The 22,539-nt window shown below is 48.1% G+C and overlaps 1 protein-coding gene across 9 annotated transcripts in view; it reads left to right on the forward strand.

The window, feature by feature from the left end:
• LOC123773626 (guanine nucleotide exchange factor DBS) overlaps positions 1-22,539 on the forward strand; it is a 544,948-nt gene that overhangs the window by 157,530 nt on the left and 364,879 nt on the right. For 6 of the 9 annotated variants that reach the window (XM_069312523.1, XM_045767431.2, XM_045767432.2 and 3 more), the window contains exon 2: positions 9,506-12,181. The exons of the other annotated variants lie outside the window; for them this stretch is intronic. In XM_069312523.1, the coding sequence (XP_069168624.1) occupies positions 9,916-12,181 (2,266 nt within the window). In that variant the 5' untranslated portion in view covers positions 9,506-9,915. The remainder of the gene's footprint in view (positions 1-9,505; positions 12,182-22,539) is intronic. 9 annotated transcript variants of the gene reach the window in all.

Genomic DNA, 22,539 nt, shown 5'->3' on the forward strand with positions numbered 1-22,539 from the left:
TAAAAAATTGTGTCGGTAGTCATTGGATAATTAATCGAAAGCTAAGAAGGCGGGGCCGAAGAGCTTACGCTCTCCTGCAGGCACAATCAGGCGAGAACACACACAGAAATTTCTGTTCCTCGTCCGCTGTGATTTATAATGCTGGGAATGTCTAGAGCCAGTGAGAGGTGCTGAGCTTCGGGGTTGTAGGTCCCTGGGTACAGAGGGAGAGAGAGGGAGGGAGGAGTGAGAGGATTGGCATATAGAAAATGGAGTTAATGGGCACGGAAGGGAGGGGGGAAGGGAGAAAATACTAAGCAGAGAAAGGGTGGAGGGGTTAGGAAGCAGAGAAAGGGTGGAGGAATTAGGAAGCAGAGAAAGGGTGGAGGGATTAGGAAGCAGAGAAAGGGTGGAGGGATTAGGAAGCAGAGAAAGGATCGGGGATTAGGAATTTTGGTTCTTTTGCTGCCCCTTATTTTTCGTCTTTTCTTCAAACTTAGCGCGTGGTGTGTTGACACCAGTGCCACTACTGGCACCACTGCCTCACCAACTGGTCACCCGCTGCTTCCACACTTAGCAAGAAATTGTAATAAAAATTCCACCCTTAGTATGCCAAGAAATAAGTAAACATTATGCTGATGATTGTGAGGTGACTGCCGTCATAGTGACAAGACTGGCACTGGGTTGGTCCCAGTGCCACACCAGATGTGGCACTGGGACGCCAAGAGGCCCATGGCACTCCCATACCCCCGTGTGTGTCATCATGGAAAGGGTGGCAGGAGGGGACGCTCCTGGAGGCAGAGATGAAGCCAGGCATAAGCTTCCATGGATTCTTGAATTCTTCACAAATTAATTCTTTGTCCCTTGGTGCACTCCTTCCCCTTAGCGTTTATCGTTGCTTTTGTTCCGTGTTCCTGTGCTTCGTCCGTGTTGCTGGTGATGCTGTCCGTCCGTGTTGCTGGGAATGCTGTCCGTCCGTGTTGCTGGGGATGCTGTCCGTCCGTGTTGCTGGTGATGCTGTCCGTCTGTGTTGCTGGTGATGCTGTCCATCCGTGTTGCTGGGGATGCTGTCCGTCCGTGTTGCTGGTGATGCTGTCCGTCCGTGTTGCTGGTGATGCTGTCCGTCCGTGTTGCTGGGGATGCTGTCCGTCCGTGTTGCTGGGGATGCTGTCCGTCCGTGTTGCTGGTGATGCTGTCCGTCCGTGTTGCTGGGGATGCTGTCCGTCCGTGTTGCTGGTGATGCTGTCCGTCCGTGTTGCTGGGGATGCTGTCCGTCCGTGTTGCTGGTGATGCTGTCCGTCCGTGTTGCTGGGGATGCTGTCCGTCCGTGTTGCTGGGGATGCTGTCCGTCCGTGTTGCTGGGGATGCTGTGCGTCCGTGTTGCTGGGGATGCTGTGCCTTCTCCGCTGCAGGAGGAAGGACGCCAAGAAAGAACAAAACCCAGCAGCTTTTAGCCTTTATCCCCGGGGGAAGCAGCACTTATATTAACAGCTTCTTTTGTGTACAGTGTGGGGCCGGCCCCGGCGAGGCGGCGCGCGCATTCCACCCGAAGTCATCACAATTTTGCTGCTGCCCGCGTCGCTTTCTCGTCGGCGTCGACACAGACAGACAGACGACACGATCGTAGAGTGATCTTGTACTCCCCAACCCTCTCCTCCTCCAACCCGTTCATATTTAAATTAATGACACGACAAGACGAGTGAAATTAGTTTGTTAATAATTTCGAGCGGGAAAATTTGCTGCGGGGAAAACTTTTGCGCGGGAAAGTTTGCCGAAGGAACGTTTTGGCGCGGGAAAGGAAAGTTTCACTCGGGAACATTGAGTGCAATGACGTTTCCCCGGTTCTTGTCAGTGGTGAAGAATGAGTGAAGGGACACGCGCGTTCAGGGCTGCTGAGTTAGACACAGGCAACCGGAGCGTTGCAACGCATCACGCCATAGCTTGCAGCTTGGACAACGCTGCAACAATATGTTCCCAGTGATACTCATCATTACCTCTCTTGAAGACCCTTATCCACCAGCCACTCTTCTCCTGGAGACCGTGCTCTCTACCCCTCCTTGAGCTGCAGCCCCAAGAGCCGCCCACAGCCCCAAGGGCCACCCACAGGCCCCAAGAGCCGCCCACAGCCCCAAGGGCCGCCCACAGCCCCAAGAGCCGCCCACAGCCCCAAGGGCCGCCCACAGCCCCAAGGGCCTCCCACAGCCCCAAGAACCTCCCACAGCTCTAGGAGCCTGTAGGACGAGACCCTTGGAGCTGCGGATAATTTTGAGGCAATAGACTGACTTGAACCTGTGTTCTGGTGAATCCCAGACACCTGCCCTAACCCACTCAGCCACGATGACGCAAACGTCGACCAACCCTATTGCCTCAAAATGATTTCCATTGATACATCACGCCAGTGAGAGTTCTTTGCGATCTGAGCGGGGCCTAAGAGAGTGAACACCATTACCGGAGGCCACAGTGTGGTCGGGTCGACTGTAAAAGTCTGGTCGGGGCCTCCAGAATTTCCTCCCAGTGAATCCCGTAGAGATCCAGGTTGGTCGACATTTGTAACATCATGGTTTAGTCGGTTAAGGCAAGTGTCTGTGAATACCTGTGTCTGTGATTATTTTCCACTTTAGGTAAATTGTTTCAGTGTTTTGTCAACAAAATAACCCTCCCGGGGAACACACACACACACACGGTAAGGGAACACAAGAATATTAAAGTAACCTTACATGTTGTTGTTTAAGATTCAGCTTCTAGGAACAAAAAGTTCCAAGTAGCACGGGCTATGGTGAGCCCGTAGTAAACTTACCTGGCACAGGAGCGGGGCACAGAAACCTGCAAGAACTTACCATATATATATATATATATATATACACCTGGTTAGGTGAGGCGGGTAACAGCTGCCCAATCCGGCAATTACCTTCCCTCTGGGCCATATGAGGGCCATGAAACAACTGTATGCTCAGTGTTAAAGTCCTTGACACGTCACCTAAAATGTTTTACTTGAGATGACTTGTCAGGCAAGACAAGGCCACAGTGAAACCAGTCGAAGACGTCAAGTCTTGCAGGAGCCTGTTGATCGTCGTGGCATGTAGATGGATATTTAGTTTGAAGAGACTATTCACCGGAATCATTCTCCAGGAAAAGTTTTTGACGACCGACTACAGTGTTACGACACGAGCTGAGGCTCCCACCGTAAGAACCAGACGGGAGCTGAGAAACAGGAGGCCGACGGAAGCTGAGAAACAGAACACAACAGGAGCCAGACAAGGCCGAGGTGACAGCGACAATGGGGTGCCAGACAACGGCGCCCACAATCGATTCTTGTTCGCATTTTAAAGTTTACTGCTGAGTAACCCAGAGTTAGAGGGTGTATGTATGTCAAGAGCCACACCAGACGCACCCCCCGGCGCCACACCCGGCGCCACACCCGGCGCCACACCCGGCGCCACACCAATGATTCCTCCATACCCCTCACCTACCAAACTAATCTTTCACCATCTCCCCCCTTCTTTCACACAATCAACCTCTACCCCATTCCATTCCCCATTGCATATCACTACCTATTTGTCTTCGCCCTCCAAACCCCGCCTCCCCCTTCACCGCTCCTCGCCCACTACCCCTCCACACCCCATCTCCTGGACCACTTGCATCATAAGGTAAAAGTTGAGGTCACACGGGCGCCTGGACGGCTGGTCTCTTGCCTCTCGTTCATATATCTGTTGTATATACTCCGTCCTTCCTGTCACGGGGTGGGGGGGGGGTAATAATAAGGCATTTTTTTAAGACAGCGTGTGTTTGGGAGGCCTGGCCGCTGCTGTCTATTGTGGCGGATGGCAGGCCTGGGATGACAGCCAGACGGATGGCAGGAGGCTGAAATCCAGGCGGATGTCAGGCCTAGGATGACGTCCAGGCGGATGGCAGGAGGATGAAAGCCAGGCGGATGTCAGGCCTGGGATGACGTCCAGGCGGATGGCAGGAGGATGAAAGCCAGGCGGATGGCAGGAGGATGAAAGCCAGGCGGATGTCAGGCCTGGGATGACGTCCAGGCGGATGGCAGGAGGATGAAAGCCAGGCGGATGTCAGGCCTGGGATGACGTCCAGGCGGATGGCAGGAGGATGAAAGCCAGACGGATGGCAGGCAGCGGCTGTGGAAGAGAAGACAAACAAAACATTCACGGTTCCCTGGAGGTGGAATGAGTCCATTGTTGACGTCTGTCTATATTAGTTGTGACACTGAGGCTCATGTACTGACCTAACCCAGCCCACCCTAACCTATCTTCTTGAGGTGGTCTTGAGAAGATTTCGGGGCTTAGCGTCCCCGCGGCCCGGTCCTCGACCAGGCCTCCACCCCCAGGACGCAGCCCGTAGCAGCTGTCTAACTCCCAGGTACCTATTTACTGCTAGGTAATAGGGGCATCAGGGGTGAAAGAAACATTTTGCCCATTTGTCTCCGCCTCCACCGGGGATCGAACCCGGAACCTCAGGACTACGAATCCGAAGCGCTGTCCACCCAGCTGTCAGGCGCCCCTAACCTAACGTAACCGAGCGACCCCCACATAGAAAACGGGGATATCTGTGAGCAGCTACTTAAATAATTTTGTACTCTGGGGGCCACAGCGTACAAAATGAGACGCATTAGTTACGGACGGGTTACAGGCTCGGAGAAAATTAATCAGGCGGAGGAAATAGTGGGAATGGGGAGGGGGGAAGGGGAGGATAGGTGTTTCTTAACCAGTCGTTAAGAAGGGAAGAAATTGAAGCCCGTAGGGTTGGAGTTATACAGGAAAATTCAGATCACTGTATATAGTTGTATAGATGTATTTGCAGGCGATGAGTCACAATAACGTGGCTAAAGCATGTTGACCAGACCACACACTAGAAGGTGAAGGGACGACGACGTTTCGGTCCGTCCTGGACCATTCTCAAGTAGATGTATTTGTTTGAGGCTGGCCAGATGATGCTCTCATACTACGGGTTGAAGTCATTATGTGTCATCACTTTCTATTCATCTCAATTAATTTTGGCCAATTAAGTTAAGTACATGTTATTTCCGTCACCATTATCTTCTTACTCGTAAATTGCCTATTTTCTAATATACTACTGACGTGTATTTTTTAATTTGTAATTACCTGAGCGTAATTACAAATTAAATTACAAATTATATATATATATATATATATATATATATATATATATATATATATATATATATATATATATATATATATATATATATATATGGCATGGAATGTGGAATTGCTGTCAATTAATATTGAATGTGGAGATTAATAATACATGGTATTATTTATGCCGCAAGTGGGAATAGTTTATATAAATTTAAATGTGCTTGTGTGTGTGTATAGTGCTTTGTAGTGACTTTGTTGTGTGGTGTGGTTGATGGGTTGGGATGAGGCTGATGATTGAAATTGAAATTGAAATTGAAATTGAAATAAGTTTATTGAGGTAAAATACACACAAAGGGATGAGGTAGCTCAAGCTATTCTCACCCCATTCAGTACATCGTGTTAATATATACATAGACACACATCACAAACAATAAACATATTACCAAACATTCTGAGAGGTAAACATATACATTTCCTCCTTCACAAGTAGTATGGTATCAGACGTACACACAAATACTTTTATGACCTAGGTATACTGTATAGACAATTTGCAAGACACCTGCAGATAATTCAACAAAATATTACAATCTTGGTGCAAAATTCTTATATCTCTCAAGAATATCATCAACCTTTCCGTTGTGACACATCCAGGCTATTTGTTCAGGAACAGTCCTTATCTCAGTGTTTCTATATACTAGGCTGATGATTGTATGGTGAAGATTAAGGCATGTGGTGTTGGGAAATATAGGGAATATAGAAGGGGTTATATTGAGTATGTTGGGATTGTATTATGTATGGTGGGGAGGGGGTATATATGATTGTTGTTGTTATATATTCAGCTACTGGGAAGCAAAAGTTCCAAGCAGCAGGGATTGTGGTGAGCCCGTAGTGGACTTTCCTGGCGCAGGAGCGGGGGTTATGTTGGTATATGTGGTTGGGGGTTGTGGTGTATTGTGGGGGGGGGGATGTGTGGTGAGGTTGTGGGGGTAGAGCTGGGGAAGGGGGGTTTGGAGGGGTTAAAGACGCGTGTCTGTGGAGAGAGAGAGTCCTCCTCCTGCAACCATCCAGGGAGGTGAGCTTTAAAATATTCCTTACTGCAAGCAAGCGCGCATGCACCCGCACACACACACACACACACACACACACACACACACACACACACACACACACACACACACACACACACACACACACACACACACACACACCCGCACACACACACACACACACACACACACACACACACACACACACACACACACACACACACACACACACACACACACACCCGCACACACACACACACACACACACACACACACACACACACACACACACACACACACACACACACACACACACACACACACACACACACACACACACACACACATACACATACACACACACACACACACACACACACACACACACACACACCACACACACACACACACACACACACACACACACACACACACACACACACACACACACACACACACACACACACACAACGAGTACGATATTGCTATCGAAATAAAGTAACAGCCGAAACTACATCATACTCATATGAAAGGGAAAAATGACAGAAAACAATTAAGTTACAAGATTACGACAAGCATGAGGGAGGCATGGACACCTGGGCTGTAGGAGACTCGAACGCTGGACGCCATGAGTGTGAGGTAGATGCTCTGTCTATATGAATGGGATGTACATACCATACTAGTAGGAGGGGATGGAATTATCAGGGGGATACCGCCAAGCCATTACGAATATATAGCACTTGGAAGGGATCAGGATAAGGATTTGGGATGGGACGGGGGAAAGGAATGGTGCCCAACTACTTAATGGACTGTCGGGGATTGAACGCCGACGTGCCCTTCACTTCCTGCTAAGGACTGGGTCATAAGGGTGGACTTAGAGCAGCCTATGACTATCTCCGAACACCCACTAGTCACCCTGCAAAGTTTGGCCAGCCCCCGGATGTCTGGCCTCCAAACAGAGAAACATACATGCAGGAAATTCGGGAAAGAAAACTGCTATCGATAAACTTATATTTTATTATTTTCTGGTTATCGTTTAGCTTAATATTTTGTATAGTGGCAACCTAACAGAATTTAAAATTTCTGTTTTAAAAACCGTTGGAAATTCTTTGACAAAATTACCGTTAAAACCGTTGGAAATTCTTTGACAAAATTACCGTTAAAACCGTTGGAAATTCTTTGACAAAATTACCGTTAAAACCGTTGGAAATTCTTTAACAAAATTTCCGTTAAAACCGTTGGAAATTCTTTGACAAAAATACCGTTAAAACCGTTGGAAATGCCCAAGTAACGGAGACTCGGGGCAAGAATTCTGGTCCCCGGAAAAGTTTCAAATATACGCCACGTGAAGCACCCTTCTCAAGCTTTGTTCTCGAAGCGTGAAGTCCGCAGAGATTACTGATGGCAGCCGGCTCCCTCCTCCAGAAGCCAGCCAGCCACCAGCAGGCAGCTCCAAACCTCAGGATGGCAAGAAGTTCGGTTTTTTGAAACGCAGGCGGCCGGCATCTTAGCCCTCTGAAGCATCAACCAATTGGAACTTACGGGTAGTAAATAAAGTGGCATTTAGTAATAAGGCAAGAAGGCACTGGCAAGCAGGGGATCCAGCAGTAGACAACAGTAGTAGATAGGAGGCAGTAGACAACAGCAGGAATATATATATATAGCTAGAAGTCGGCAGCAGGTCGAGGCTGGCCTCAGGGCACTCCTTTTTTTTCCAAGAGACACAAAAGAAAGCCACAGAACTTCTGCAATCAGCTGAGAGAGGTCGAGCCTTTCTGCTCCCCTTGTTATTAGTTGTGATATATTGGATGCCCCCTTGTGTAGGGCCCCCGTCTTGTAGGGCCCCACTCTTGTAGGGCCCCACTCTTGTAGGGCCCCCCTCTTGTAGGGCCCCCCTATTGTAGTGCCCCCCCTCTTGTAGGGCCCCGTCTTATAGGGCCGCCTCTTGTAGTGCCCCCCTCTTGTAGTCACCCACTCTTGTAGTGTAGTCGCAACTCCTCCACACAGAGGCCGGAGCTCGCTGCTATAATCAGAGTTGAGCCTAAGACGAAGGATATGGATTCCATGAATATTTTGCTTTCAGTAAAATACATTTATCGTCCTGAGGCTTTGTGGATGTCTAGTGTGTGTTGTAGCTCCTGGTCCCGCCTCTGGGGGGATTTGTTGGTGTGTTGTAGCTCTTGGTCCCGCCTCTGGGGGCTTTGTTGGTGTGTTGTAGCTCTTGGTCCCGTCTCTGGGGGGGCTTTGTTGGTGTGTTGTAGCTCCTGGTCCCGCCTCTGGTGGCTTTGTTGGTGTGTTGTAGCTCTTGGTCCCGCCTCTGGGGGGCTTAGTTGGTGTGTTGTAGCTCTTGGTCCCGCCTCTGGAGTCTTGGATTACTAACAAATTTTTTGTGTATTTACTATTTGTATCTGCGGATTCGAGCTATTAGCTCTTGGACCCTTGTGTGTGTGTGTGTGTGTGTGTGTGTGTGTGTGTGTGTGTGTGTGTGTGTGTGTGTGTGTGTGTGTGTGTGTGTGTGTGAGGAGTTTATGAACCTCCCCACCACCTCCCCTACCCCCCCCTCTCTCTCTCTATGATAATATAGAGGAAGCGGAAGTGACAAAGGGGCGGGTGGGCCAGACTGCCTGACTCCCCTCATGGCCGTCTGCCTGGCTGGCACACACCCACACACACCACATGACCTACATACACCCCCAAGTGTGTGCAACCACGCGCACATGATCACACCTTGATGCTCAAGCCTCAATAATGATATATGGTATACTCTCTCTCTCTCTCTCTCTCTCTCTCTCTCTCTCTCTCTCTCTCTCTCTCTCTCTCTCTCTCTCTCTCTCTCTCTCTCTCTCTCTCTCTCTCACACACACACACACACACACACACACACACACACACACACACACACACACACACACAATGGAAGTTGATTACTGCAACCGACCCCAATATTTGGGGCCTCTGCAGCTAAGAGTACTTGTAATAAGATATCAAGTAGCGGGCTGAGACTAATAGAGAAGCTGAGCTCACAGTTGGGTGGTAGTTAACGTGTAGTCTGGAAGGGCAGTTGAAATGTTAGTGTACGAGGTGACCTTGAAGGGACGGGGGAAGTGGGCAAAGAGATTTGTTTACTTCCTAGAGATCTGTGACTTTAATGATAACATTGCAAGTGTTAGGGCACAAGACAGTAGTGGTGCACCAGTTTATGACGCCTGAAATCTGGGTTGAGTGCTCAACCTGAGCTCTGGACTAATATGTAACCGGGGTTGAGCCCACAGCGCGCTCAACCGCGGCCCCTCTGCCCACATATTTCCATGGACGCAATATTGCCATGCCTCTGCAGCCAGCACTAAACCTATTGCTTTTCAGGCAGGCCTTTGATAATAGTGTGTGGAGAGAGTCGAGCAGGAGGAGGAGGAGGAGAGGAGTGAGGTGGTAAGATCTTGGGACCTCTGGCATTGACGGCAAGACCCGTCTGCAAGTGGTCCAGACGGCTGTCATAAGCCTCAGATGGACTAGTGTGTGTGTGCCATAAGTGTAAACAGTGAGTGTGTAGCCTCGCCTCCGATACAGGCAGTGTGAGTGGCTGCTTGTGTGGTGACGTCTCTCAGGGTGCCTAAAGCTTCTTTGAAAACACCTTTTGGGCCTCAGACGTAGATACCGGTTTAGTTTATAGTTTGAGACAGTAATGTGGAGGATAATGTGTTGGTAAGGTGGTGAGTGGAGGAGGTCTGGAGTTTATTAATGTGGAAGACTTGCATGATGCCTCCAGCTCCATCATGTCTTGGCGGCTGTGGCACCTGCTGGAGTGGTTGGTACCTGAGCGGAGGGACCCTTCCACCACCACCACCACCACCACCCACCACAACCCCTACCACAGCCAGTGGGCGTCGTGGGGGCGTCGCGCCCGGGCTCAGGCCCCCTACACTACCACCCAACGCCCCTCACGCTCCCTCTACACCTCCCCAACTCATGACCCTCACCGGCCTCTGGACATCTCACCCCTCCTCCGCCGCAGTGTGAGCTGCGTGGATGACTCCAACGTCACTCCTTCAGGTCCTCACTTGAAGCAGCGCTCCCCTGACCCTGCCACTCGTGTGCCCACTCTACCGGAGCAGCCCTCGCCCGACCCTGGCACTCAAGCGAGCATCCTCCTGAACCAGCAGGCCGACTCTGACACTCAAGTGGGTACTCATTTGTTGACGCCTTCATCCGATTCCGGCACTCAGGTGGATTATGCACTCAATCAACCCTCTTCTAACCTTGGCACTCTAGCGGGTACTCGCTGCAACAACTCATCTCCTGAGTCTAGCGCTCGAGTGGAAACTCTCCTGAACCAGTCAATCCCCGACCCTGGCCCTCAAGCGTGTACCGTAGAGAACCACCCCTCTCAGCCTCCTGGCACTCAGCATGCAGACCAAAACATCAAGTCTCCCACAGCTGTGTCGTCAGAGAATGCGGATGTTGGCGTGCAATCATGTTGGGGAGACGAGGACGGCGAGGTAGCAGCAGCAGCAGCTGAGAGTGTAGACCAGAGTGCTGTTGAGGAAGTAGATGGAACAATGAAGGTTACGAGGGCTGGTTCGAGACGTAGGTCTCTTCCAGGTCATTCAAGCGTTCCTGGACCTTCCAGACTGTCATTCCAGAGGAGGTTGTCGATACAGACGACACGGCGGTCGTCTTCTAAAACGAAAATTAACCTTTCAGCCAACGAGGTTATGTCCCAAAATGAGCGTTCGCAGCGTCCAGAGAATGACAGAGAGAAAACAACAGCAATTACGAGCGAACGAGGTTCTCCAGAGGAAGACGAGGAGACGGGTTCAAGGGAGACGAGCAATGTGACGGAAACAGAGGTTCAGCTTCACCTTAATCTACACCTGCATGACTCAACTCAGGTGAGCAACTTGAGCGGGGCTTCACCAGGGTACTACGTTACAGACAGATGCATGACCTTTCACTCAGACTATACAGCTGTGGTGAGGTCTGGCGGGGGAGGTGCCGGAGTGAGTGACTGGGCGCCCGGATGCCTGCAGGACTCGACCAGTTCCTCTGACGGGAGGTTCACAGCATCGACCCTGGCGATGGATGCCGCGTCGCTGCCTCCACTCCCAACGTACAGCTCGTCCCCCGCGCTGCCTCTTGCTGCAGCTGCCATCATGTCCGGTGTCTCCAGCCTCAGGTCCAACCTCAAGCACAAGGGCCAGGTGAGACGTAGGAGGTCAGATTCCGGACACTCTGTCACATTCGATTTGCCTGAAGACTGCGATAATTTTGGCGGGCTCAGAGAGCGGGTGCGTGACGAAGCTGAACCATTGTCTAAGTGTATGAAGGAGCAGAGTAACCGCTCAAGACAATTTGACGGTAAACTGGAGTTGGTTGAACCTTACCACCTACCCAACGACCCCCAGGAAGGACTCGGGTATGAACTAGATGCTGCAGGTAACACCATCCAGGCTTCTGAAGAGGTTGCCACCACCTGTTCCTTGTATGGGTTCTCCGAGAGGGTTCAGACCCCAGCTGACACATTTCCTGACGCTGGGGCGATTCCAACTAGTGATATAGCCAACGACGATGACGAATTGACGTTTACAATGGAGGAGAATCCTGTCCACGGGCTGTTCTCTTGGCACCAGGCGCACGATCCAATCATCAACGGAGATTTTGACAGCAATATTGCCAACAATGTGTTCGACATGATGGAAAACGAGTGCCCTCAACTTGCCCTGGACGACGATGTCATCAACCAAAGTGGAGGTCAGCCATTGACTACCGAGGAACCCACGCCATACCTCGACCTGCCTCCTCTCAACTCCCAAAACCCTTCGCCGCTGCCCCAGTACCTGATGGCTTCGCTGGCGTGGTCGTCAGCAGACGACAGCGGGAGCAGCGGGTCGTCGACCAAGGGCCCAGACTCCGGGTACTGGGGCGAGGGAACGGCGGTCGGGTGTGGCAGGAAGGGAGTGAAGATTGTGACACATGGCAAGGAGTTGCAGCTGCCGTACGCCTTCCTGCAGCAAGGACGCCTCAAGCTTCGCATCGTCAGAGGTGAGTACTCCGTCTGCTGCCGCCCTAACGTGGCGGGGGCAGTTATATTGGGGCCACACTCACGGCTGTTTCACATATTGTATATATGTGTAAATCACGAAAATTAACACGTGAAAAATATGACAGTGTCAGACCACGGAGGACGAATTGAAACAGGAATTTCCTTAAGTACTTTCGTATATCTATAGTACATCTTCAGAAGGAAGGATTCCTTTCTGAAGATGTATTAATATACGAAAGTACTTAAGGAAATTCCTGTTTCAATTCTTCCTCTGTGGTCTGACACTGTCATATTGTATATATGTGGTCTTTGCATGTCTGGAAACTGATTAGAATTACCTTATTTGAAGGTGAAGAAAAGACTCAATGGGCAAGTGTATAAAGACTCAATATAGGTGTAATAAACCTAATTTTTGTATGAAACCTTTAACAAGGTGGTGTAAACAGTATACAGTGTTACTGTATACTGTTTACACCAGTGTTGGTGTGTGTGTAAGCATGTGTCTATACCTTTGTCCAGAACATGTTTTACACCACCGTGATAAAGGATGTAGGTTTCGTCCGAACACTTGTTATAATGATGAACTTACACGCGTATTGGGTCTTCTCTTCCTCCCCTTTCATTCAAACACTGAGGTATTGTAGTGAGTTTCTCCATTACCTTTTGTGTTGCAGGAGAGACTTATGAATGTGTTGTTACCTTTATCTCTATATATATATTGTTTTGCTGTAGTTTACTTGAAAACTGCTTCGGGATTTGGCACTGTGTGAGCATACGAACGAGTGTGTTCTGCCATCTCTCTCTCTCTCTCTCTCTCTCTCTCTCTCTCTCTCTCTCTCTCTCTCTCTCTCTCTCTCTCTCTCTATCTATCTATCTCTCTATCTCTCTCTCTCTCTCTCTCTCTCTCTCTCTCTCTCTCTCTCTCTCTCTCTCTCTCTCTCTCTCTCTCTCTCTCTCTCTCTCTCTCTCTCTCTCTCTCTCTCTCTCTCTCTCTCTCTCTCTCTCTCTCTCTCTCTCTCTCTCTCTCTCTCTCTCTCTCTCTCTCTCTCTCTCTCTCTCTATCTCTCTATCTATCTATCTCTCTCTCTCTCTCTCTCTCTCTCTCTCTCTCTCTCTCTCTCTCTCTCTCTCTCTCTTTCTCTCTCTCTCTCTCTCTCTCTCTCTCTCTCTCTCTCTCTCTCTCTTATTTTAAACTAAGACTAGGGTTCATAGGGGCTGTCAAAAGACGTGCCCAGTGAAGCTGCAAGCAAGAGCTGTTATCCTACCTCAGCTCATCTGAAGCCTGCTCCTAGAAACTCATTTATTTCATGAGAATGTACTTTGAAACTATCACATAGGGAACTATCATAAAGAAATATAATCATACAAGTTGGTGCAACCGCAAGCAAGAGCTGTTATCCTGCCTCAGCTAAGCTGAAATCTACTCCTGGAGGCGCATTTATTTCATGAGCCTGTTATATGTATCAGTGGGAATAGCCTTTATTCATTAACAACATTACGTAACAATCATATAAGGAAGAGGATGAGACTGTAGCCAACTGTGTGCCAGAGTCTTCATGTGATCAGTTGACCTGATCTCCCGTGTATCAACCTGTTGAGCCAACAGGCTCATGAAATAAATGGGTCTCTAGGAGTAGGTCTCAACTAAGCTTAAGGAGGATTACAGAATTGCTTACACTTTCATCAGGCTCTTGATGTGACAGCTCCCATTGTGATAGTTTCAAAGTACATTCTCGTGAAATAAATGAGTTTCTAGGAGCAGGCTTCAGATGAGCTGAGGTAGGATAACAGCTCTTGCTTGCAGCTTCACCAGGTACGTCATCTGTCAGCCCCTATGAACCCTAGTCTTAGTTTAAAATAAGAGAGATGAGAGAGAGAGAGAGAGAGAGAGAGAGAGAGAGAGAGAGAGAGAGAGAGAGAGAGAGAGAGAGAGAGAGAGAGAGAGAGAGAGAGACAGAGACCTGGCCAGCTTCATTATCCACAGTTGTCTCCATATAAGCCTCAGACCACAGAAGTCGGTGACCAAGTCCAGAACTGGACAGCTGGGAAGACCCACGTCTCAAGGCGGCCACGTTGAGTACTGACGGAGAGGAGAGCAAGTTTCCTTACTGCTAGACCATAGTGCATGTTTCTTATATTTTAAGTTGGTTGAAAACACTTCACATCGTATTAAATCGCTTGAAAGAGTTGAAATAGAAAGCATTATATTTAAGTTGGCTTAAGAAGAACAAAGATCTAATATAAAATAAAAATAACTATTTTAGGTGATTTTAAAAGATGGGCTGTAATGAAAACAGAAGTTAGTTTCAAGCTGTCAAGAAGGCAGAAGTTTGTTTCAAGCTGTCAAGAAGGCAGAAGTTAGTTTCAAGTTACAGGGATAATTTAGGCTGGTGGAGTAGGCCTATGATCCGTCTCCCGACACGCTGCGAAGATGGAAATATTTAGCGTTATTTAGAAATAATAGATTAATTGAGTTTCTTGGGACATTTTTTGCTTATGAACAGCGCCGAGAGGTAACTGTTGGCTTGGGACACGATGGTTTGGTGTTGAGTTTCTGGCCTATATTAACCTATGGAAGGTTATTGATGCTCAGGCCACTTACTGACCATCTAGTGCTACTACATGGTCCACGACTAAGGTAAACTGTGTATGTAGACTGTAGAGCGAGATATACCTTTCCACGCGTATACTGCTTTACCTCTGGAATAGGAGAGTTAGGTAGCTTTACCATAGTCCGTGTTACATGGGAATTTGAGTTCCGAGTAGCTATCTTGAGATGATTTCGGGGCTTTAGTGTCCCCGCGGCCCGGTCCTCGACCAGTCCTCCACCCCCCAGGAAGCAGCTTATGACAGCTGACTAACTCCCAGGTACCTATTTACTGCTAGGTAACAGGGGCGTCAGGGTGAAAGAAACTCTGCTCATTGTTTATCGCCGGCGCCTGGGATCGAACCCGGAACCTAAAACCTAAACCTAAACCAGCAGATAGCTGTGGCTGTCCTATAGCTTTTCGTCCTATACTAACCCAAAATAAACTTATTTTTGGTTTAGGTCGTAAAGCTACATCAACTTTAAACCAATAGGAATAAACTTGAGACTTGAGAATGGTCCAGGACGGACCGAAACGTCGTCGTCCCTTCACTTTCTAGTGTGTGGTTTGGTCCACATATTTCAGCCACGTTATTGTGACTCCTCGTCTGCAATAGGAATATTTAGGCAAGTTGAGAAGGGAGGTCAAAATTATTTTTAAAGGCATTACAGTGCCAAGTTATGAAAAGTCAGTAAGCTGATTGCTTAATCAGTAAACCATAGTGGCACTATAACTGATGGATGCTAACTACTACTACCACTATAATTGGCATTTTTGTCTCTTCTACCCTAAATTTACGATAATTTCTCCATAAGTAACATAGTTTTTATTACTGCTGGAATAGGGCTTGAGAAGAAAATGGGAATGATCTCGCCTGCAATTCCCGTTTTCTGTTATTTTGAACAGACGGGTAATGGTGTCATTTGCGAGCTAAAATGTGCCAGGGAATGTTCTTGGCAGTGTCTCTGTCTCGCACAGATGCATTGCTCACTTTACTGTTGTAGAAGAAATGTGGCGGTGTGTTCTGTCTGTGTCTGTCCAGGGTTATACGGTAGGGTGTTGAATATATATATATATATATATATATATATATATATATATATATATATATATATATATATATATATATGTCTGTTGACCAAACCACATACTAGAAGTGAAGGGACGACGACGTTTCGGTCCGTCCTGGACCATTCTCAAGTCGATTGTGAGAATGGTCCAGGACGGACCGAAACGTCGTCGTCCCTTCACTTTCTAGTGTGTGGTCTGGTCCACATATTTCAGCCAGGTTATTGTGACTCCTCGTCTGCATGTGTGTCTCTCGCCAGGGTCGTTGGAAGCCTAGACTGTCTTAAGATTCTAATTCTCATGAATATCGGCGAGTCTCGCCGTCTACTTAGAAGACTTGGGATAGCATTATTGGAGGATTGAGTGAATGCATATATTATTGTCTCTTGTCCTTACTACTTCCTTCGTTCATCTCTCCTACACACCCTCTTCTTGTTCGCCTTTTGGTCCAGAGCCTCGCTTCTGGCCTTTCTTCCATTTCCACTGTCTTCTCGCCTACTCTCATTCCATTGTCTCGCTAATTCGTTATTCCATTGTCTCTTATCTTCCTCTCCATTCCAGTTTCCTCCTCCCCCTCTGCTTGTTAATAATACTGGTGGTGTGAGAGAGGGCCAGGGGGGCGGAGACCCCTGGTGGTGTGGGAGAGAGGGCCAGGGGGGCGGAGACCCCTGGTGGTGTGGGAGAGAGGGTCAGGGGAGCGGGGACCCCTGCTGGTGTGAGAGAGGGCCAGGGGGGAGGGGATCCCTGGTGGTGTGAGAGAGGGGCAGGGGGGCGGAGACCCCTAGTGGTGTAAGAGACAGGGCCAGGGGGGGGGGCGGAGACCCCTGGTGGTGTGAGAGAGGGCCAGGGGGGCGGGGACACCCAGGCATTTCGACAGCGACAGCCGGCGCGGGCTGACTCCAGGCTGATTAATGGTGTTAGGGAGAAAACAGTAGCCGCGCGCGGCACCGCGATATCCATCCAACTTCCTCTCACCCGAGTAGCCAACAGCAGAAGCAGCAGAAGCTAGCAGCCACAGAAGCAGCAGAAGCTAGCAGCCACAGAAGCAGCAGAAGCTAGCAGCCACAGAAGCAGCAGAAGCTAGCAGCCACAGAAGCAGCAGAAGCTAGCAGCCACAGAAGCAGCAGAAGCTAGCAGCCACAGAAGCAGCAGAACCTAGCAGCCACAGAAGCAGCAGAAGCTAGCAGCAGCAGGACCAGCAACCTCTCTTATCACAGGATGGAAATGTGTGTGTTTTTAAACAGCTGACACCAAGATAGTCTCCAGCGCCACATATCTACGGAATCCTATAAGCGGCGTGTGCAAGTGTGCCAACAACCGAGGAACGGTGATGAATGTGGACACCAAAACCTTGAGGTTGGCCACCTACACGAGGCTGGTATCAGAATATCCATATCTGGCATTAGAGTCTCCACCTCTTCCCTCTCACTCTTCTCCTCTCAAAAATTTTATATTTCGATTTTTTTTTATTAAGATATGAGGTACATCTGCATTAGTGCAGCTACCCTAGACTATATGAAGTGGAGTACAGTGTGTCAAAAAAGCTAACTAGGTGATGCTAAAAAATCCCCATCACACAGGATGGTTAGTCATACAGAGACATGTGATAAGCGGTCTGCACTGGCAGACTCCGGATGCATTTTGAGGATATCAACAACACAAGATTGAATAAGGTAGCAGTGGTAATACAAGTCCCCATCTCGCAGGATGGTTAGTCATACAGGGCCATGTGTTTAATAGCCTGCACTGGCAAATTTTGGGTATACTGTGAGGATATCTTCAAGAATACGAGAGTGAATAAAGTAATTGCAAAGCTCCAGGTACCTCATGCCAACTGGTCTGAAAGGTCTAATAACTGGGCATTCAGTGATGTAGTGCGGGAGATCATGCCGTAGTTCCTGCTCACAGAGTTTGCAACTGGAGTGCTCAGGATTGGGAGACCCGTCACCTGCAGCCACCTGCCACAGGTAACGGTAACCCAACCTGATCCTTGCAACCACTGTGTCGCACAGTCTAGTGGACGTTTTGTGCTGTCCATAGATGTAGGTTTCAGATCTGAACAAATCATAGCTTTTTATACTAGTACTTTCAGGTCGTTGGGAGTCAGTAAGTTCTTTCCTATCAGATCTGAATGTTTGGACCAATATATTTCGAAGCATTCAAGCTGCTACATAAATCTACGGAAAAAACAATGTAGCATTTTAGAATTGTATTTTATATTTTATTTTAGAATTTATGAAAATAGCAAGTGGTGGGGGGGGGGGTTATAGATGCCCACATTTCTTAAAGTGTGGCACTGGGGCCGACTGCGACTGGCCTATGAAACTCACCCCCGATGTTTCACGCAGGAAGACGAGGACCTGAAGGTCCGCCCCTGGTACTGCTCCTGCAGCAGGCTGGTAGCCTCGCTGAGGACCTGGCACAACCTCCCGGCGGAGGCCAAATAGTAGCTGGCGACTAGTGCCAAACTCGTCGTTGGGGTCAGCATGTGTCGGTGGCACTCTGTTCTCTCTTCAAATGTGGCGATGCCGATCCATGTTGGTCACCTACCCGACAGGAATCACGGTGCAAAGTTGGACGAGGCCAACCCTAAGCGCCTGGTTTTCAATCTCGAACAAAGATACTTTCTGTTTATAGATATAGATAAATAAGATGGGGCCTTACTAGATGAGAATGGGAGAGGGAGAGAGAGGGAGAGAATGCCGGGAAAGGAATATATATTTCAGAGTTGCTAGTGTGTAAACGTTTTCACATTCCATTATGTAAAACTATTCCGTCTGGCTTTCATACAGCAGCAGCAGCCACCCACACTGCTGTCTGTCTGCTGGGTGGCAGCGTGTTGGTGCTGCTACTGCTGCTCTTAATGCTCCTGCCGCTGTTGTTACTGCTGGTGCTGCTACTGCTGGTGCTGTTACTGCTGGTGCTGCTGGCGGTGCTATTACTGCTGGTGCTCCTGGCGGTGCTGTGTTACTGCTGGAGCTGCTACTGCTGGTGCTCCTGGCTGTGCTGCTGTTACTGCTTGTGCTCCTGCCGCTGCTGTATTACTGCTGCTGTTATTACTTCCCTGCTGCTGGTGCTGTTACTCCTGGCCGGCTAGTAATATTACTGCTGCAGGTGCTGCTGCTGCAGCTGTTACTGCTGCTCCCTCAGAGTCCGCAAATGCTGTTGTTTTACATATTCGTGCAGCTTTAGACACCGTTGCTGATATCACAGCTGTTGTTGATATCAAGGTATCAACAGCAGCAGGTTAAGATATGTTGACATCGTAAGCTCTACTTAAGAGCTGCTCTAAAACTCAGTCAATGTTAACATTAACTGTGATAGATTAAACCTGTCAATATTAAGAGTTATCCTCACTATTTACCAGCTAAATGGAACATTTAACATTTAAAGAGCTGGACGTTAAGGCAGCCGTGTTTAGTATTTAAATCTTATTCATTGGATATTATCGTCATATTGAACGTGGCGAACTGAATTGAACTATCAGGGGGAAAGCGCCAAGGCATTATGACTATTTATCATTTGCAAGGGATCAGGATAAGGACTTAGGATGGGACGGAGGGGTAGCAGGAATGGTACCCAACCACTTGGACGGTCGGGGATTGAACGCAGACCTGCATGAAGCGAGACCGTCGCTCTACCGTCCAGTCCAAGTGGTTGGACTTGAACGTGGTGAGATGATGACCAATCACGTCATACTGAGTATAACATCATATACCAAAACTATTTTTGCATCTAGGGAACAATATGACAATTTTCAACAGGTTGTGTGGACTTCAATAATAACTTATTAATTTTTTTCCCTAAATTTTCCCAAGCAAAATAAGTTTATATTTTTTTCATTCGTCTAAATTAGGACTCGCTTTTTTTAATTTCAATAGATAATTCTTTCATTTTTGTTGGGATAAATATTGATGCTGTTAGCGTACACACACACTCACACATATATATATATATATATATATATGTATATTTATATATATATATATATATATATATATATATATATATATATATATATATATATATAATATAATATATATATATATATATATATATATATATATATATATATATATATATATATATATATATATATATATATATATCATATACGGTTTGGGTCACATATTGCTCTTTAAAGTTTCTCAATTGCATGTTTTTTTCGACTTGTTTGAACACTGAAATTAGTGATACAGTAGCAAGGATGTAGTTTACAGTACTACAGTTGTAGTTTAGGTAGGGATAGGATGTATTACCTTTCAGTGTGTCGAGAGGACTGTAGAGCTCTCGAACACATGAGGCTCTGTGCCGCTTATGGATGGTCTGTATGGAGTTAAGTTAAGTTGCGATGATTTCGGGGCTCAACGTCCTCGCGGCTCGGTCCTCGACCAGGCATCCTCGTTGCTGGACTGATCAACCAGGCTGTTGGACGTGGCTGCTCACAGCCTGGTTGTGATCATCTGTAACGTGTGCCCCTCTACGTCTAATTTCTTATACTGAACCATTCTAATTTCATTCTCTGCCTCTCTCTCTCTCTCTCTCTCTCTCTCTCTCTCTCTCTCTCTCTCTCACTCTCTCTCTCTCTCTCTCTCTCTCTCTCTCTCTCTCTCTCTCCCCCAACCACTTGGGCTGGACGGTAGAGCGACGGTCTCGCTTCATGTAGGTCGGCATTCAATCCCAGACCGTCCAAGTGGTTGGGCACCATTCCTTCCCCCCCCCCTCCCCCGTCCCATCCCTAATCCTTATCCTGACCCCTTCCCAGTGCTATATAGTCGTGATGGATTGGAACTCTCCCCCTGATAATTCCATTCCTTCTTGCTCTCTCTCTAGCATGGGTGTCATGTCTAGAGGTAATGAATCCAATACAAGAGCGGGAAATAGGCACGACAGGAAAGTAATTGGGCTACTTGCTTGTGAGCCGAGAATAGTGATCCTGTACCTGGTGATCCTGTACATGTAGTCGAGGTCTGTGGGGTTCTTAGAGACAGTGTGTCTGTCTTCTCGATTTGATAACGTCTTAAATTCCAACCTTATTTCTTGCCTAAATTTCTCAATTTTGAGTTTCGTTTATTTTGACGTAATATGCTGGCTACGTTACTTGGTTAATTCTCTTCCTCCTCCATGTCCTTATTTCCCTTGTCATCATCCGTCCTCCTGTTGCTCTTGACTCCTCTTCCTCGTCCTCTACATCAGCTTCACCCTCTTCCTTAACCATCTCCACCAACCTTGTCTCCTGCTTCATTTTTCTCCTGTTCTTCCTCCCCCCCCCCCTGTTCCTCTCTCTCCCCCCCCTCTTTCTCCAGCTCTCCCTCTCCTGCTCCCTCGTATTCGTACGCCGCCCTGCTAATTACCGCTCTCTCCCACTGCCAAGATAATGACAGTTAAAAGAAGGACAAAAAAACAATATTGTCTGTCCTCATTATTTTGCTCTCTGGATTTGGGAATTTTAAATCACCCGGACGTTTGTGTCGGCCTCGGGAGATAATTGGGTGTTGTTGGTGTCTGCCTGCGTCTCTCTGGGTTCTGTAAACACTCCATGCGTCCGTAGACGTATATCCAGGCGTCTGTAGACGTATATCCAGGCGTCTGTAGACGTCTATCCAGGCGTCTGTAGACGTCTATCCAGGCGTCTGTAGACGTATATCCAGGCGTCCGTAGACGTCCATCCAGGCGTCTGTAGACGTCTATCCAGGCGTCTGTAGACGTATATCCAGGCGTCCGTAGACGTCCATCCAGGCGTCTGTAGACGTCTATCCAGGCGTCTGTACACGTATATCCAGGCGTCCGTAGACGTCTATCCAGGCGTCTGTAGACGTCTATCCAGGCGTCTGTACACGTATATCCAGGCGTCCGTAGACGTCCATCCAGGCGTCTGTAGACGTCTATCCAGGCGTCTGTAGACGTATATCCAGGCGTCCGTAGACGTCCATCCAGGCGTCTGTAGACGTCTATCCAGGCGTCTGTAGACGTATATCCAGGCGTCTGTAGACGTCTATCCAGGCGTCTGTAGACGTATATCCAGGCGTCCGTAGACGTCCATCCAGGCGTCTGTAGACGTCTATCCAGGCGTCTGTAGACGTATATCCAGGCGTCTGTAGACGTATATCCAGGCGTGCCAGGCGTCCATGCAACCTCTGAAGAATTAACCAACACATCACCTGTGTTCCTCTGTGAGATTGTTTTACAGGAACGTCTTTTCACGGCTCATAAAACGGAGGAAAGAGTTCTGAAAGATATTATTTATAGGAACGTTATCCACACAGACACAAATCAGAAGATACAATTAACAATTTACTACAAAAACAAGATGGTCAACCTACTTATGAAGAACTCTCCAGACACCAAGCAGAACACTTTAAAAGACACCAACGTCATCTATGCCTTCACATACCCACTTAGGGACTGTCAGTCCCAAAGATCTCAGTATATAGGCAAGACAATAACGTATCTCTCTGGGCATTAACAATGAACAACCAACAGGGCTCGATGAAGGAACATATAATCTCTTCACACAACCAGACCATCACCAGAGACATCTTAAGAAGCAACACTGAGAAATAATAGACAGGTATAACGACAACAGACGACTCGACATCAGCGAGGCGCTACACATCAAACAGTCAAGACCAGCAATCAACAACCACTTAACACATAATTACATCCTACCTATCTCAAGACCCCGAGCCAACACAGAGACA

The sequence above is a fragment of the Procambarus clarkii genome, chromosome 72 (genome assembly GCF_040958095.1).
Source record: "Procambarus clarkii isolate CNS0578487 chromosome 72, FALCON_Pclarkii_2.0, whole genome shotgun sequence".
NCBI lineage: Eukaryota > Metazoa > Arthropoda > Malacostraca > Decapoda > Cambaridae > Procambarus > Procambarus clarkii.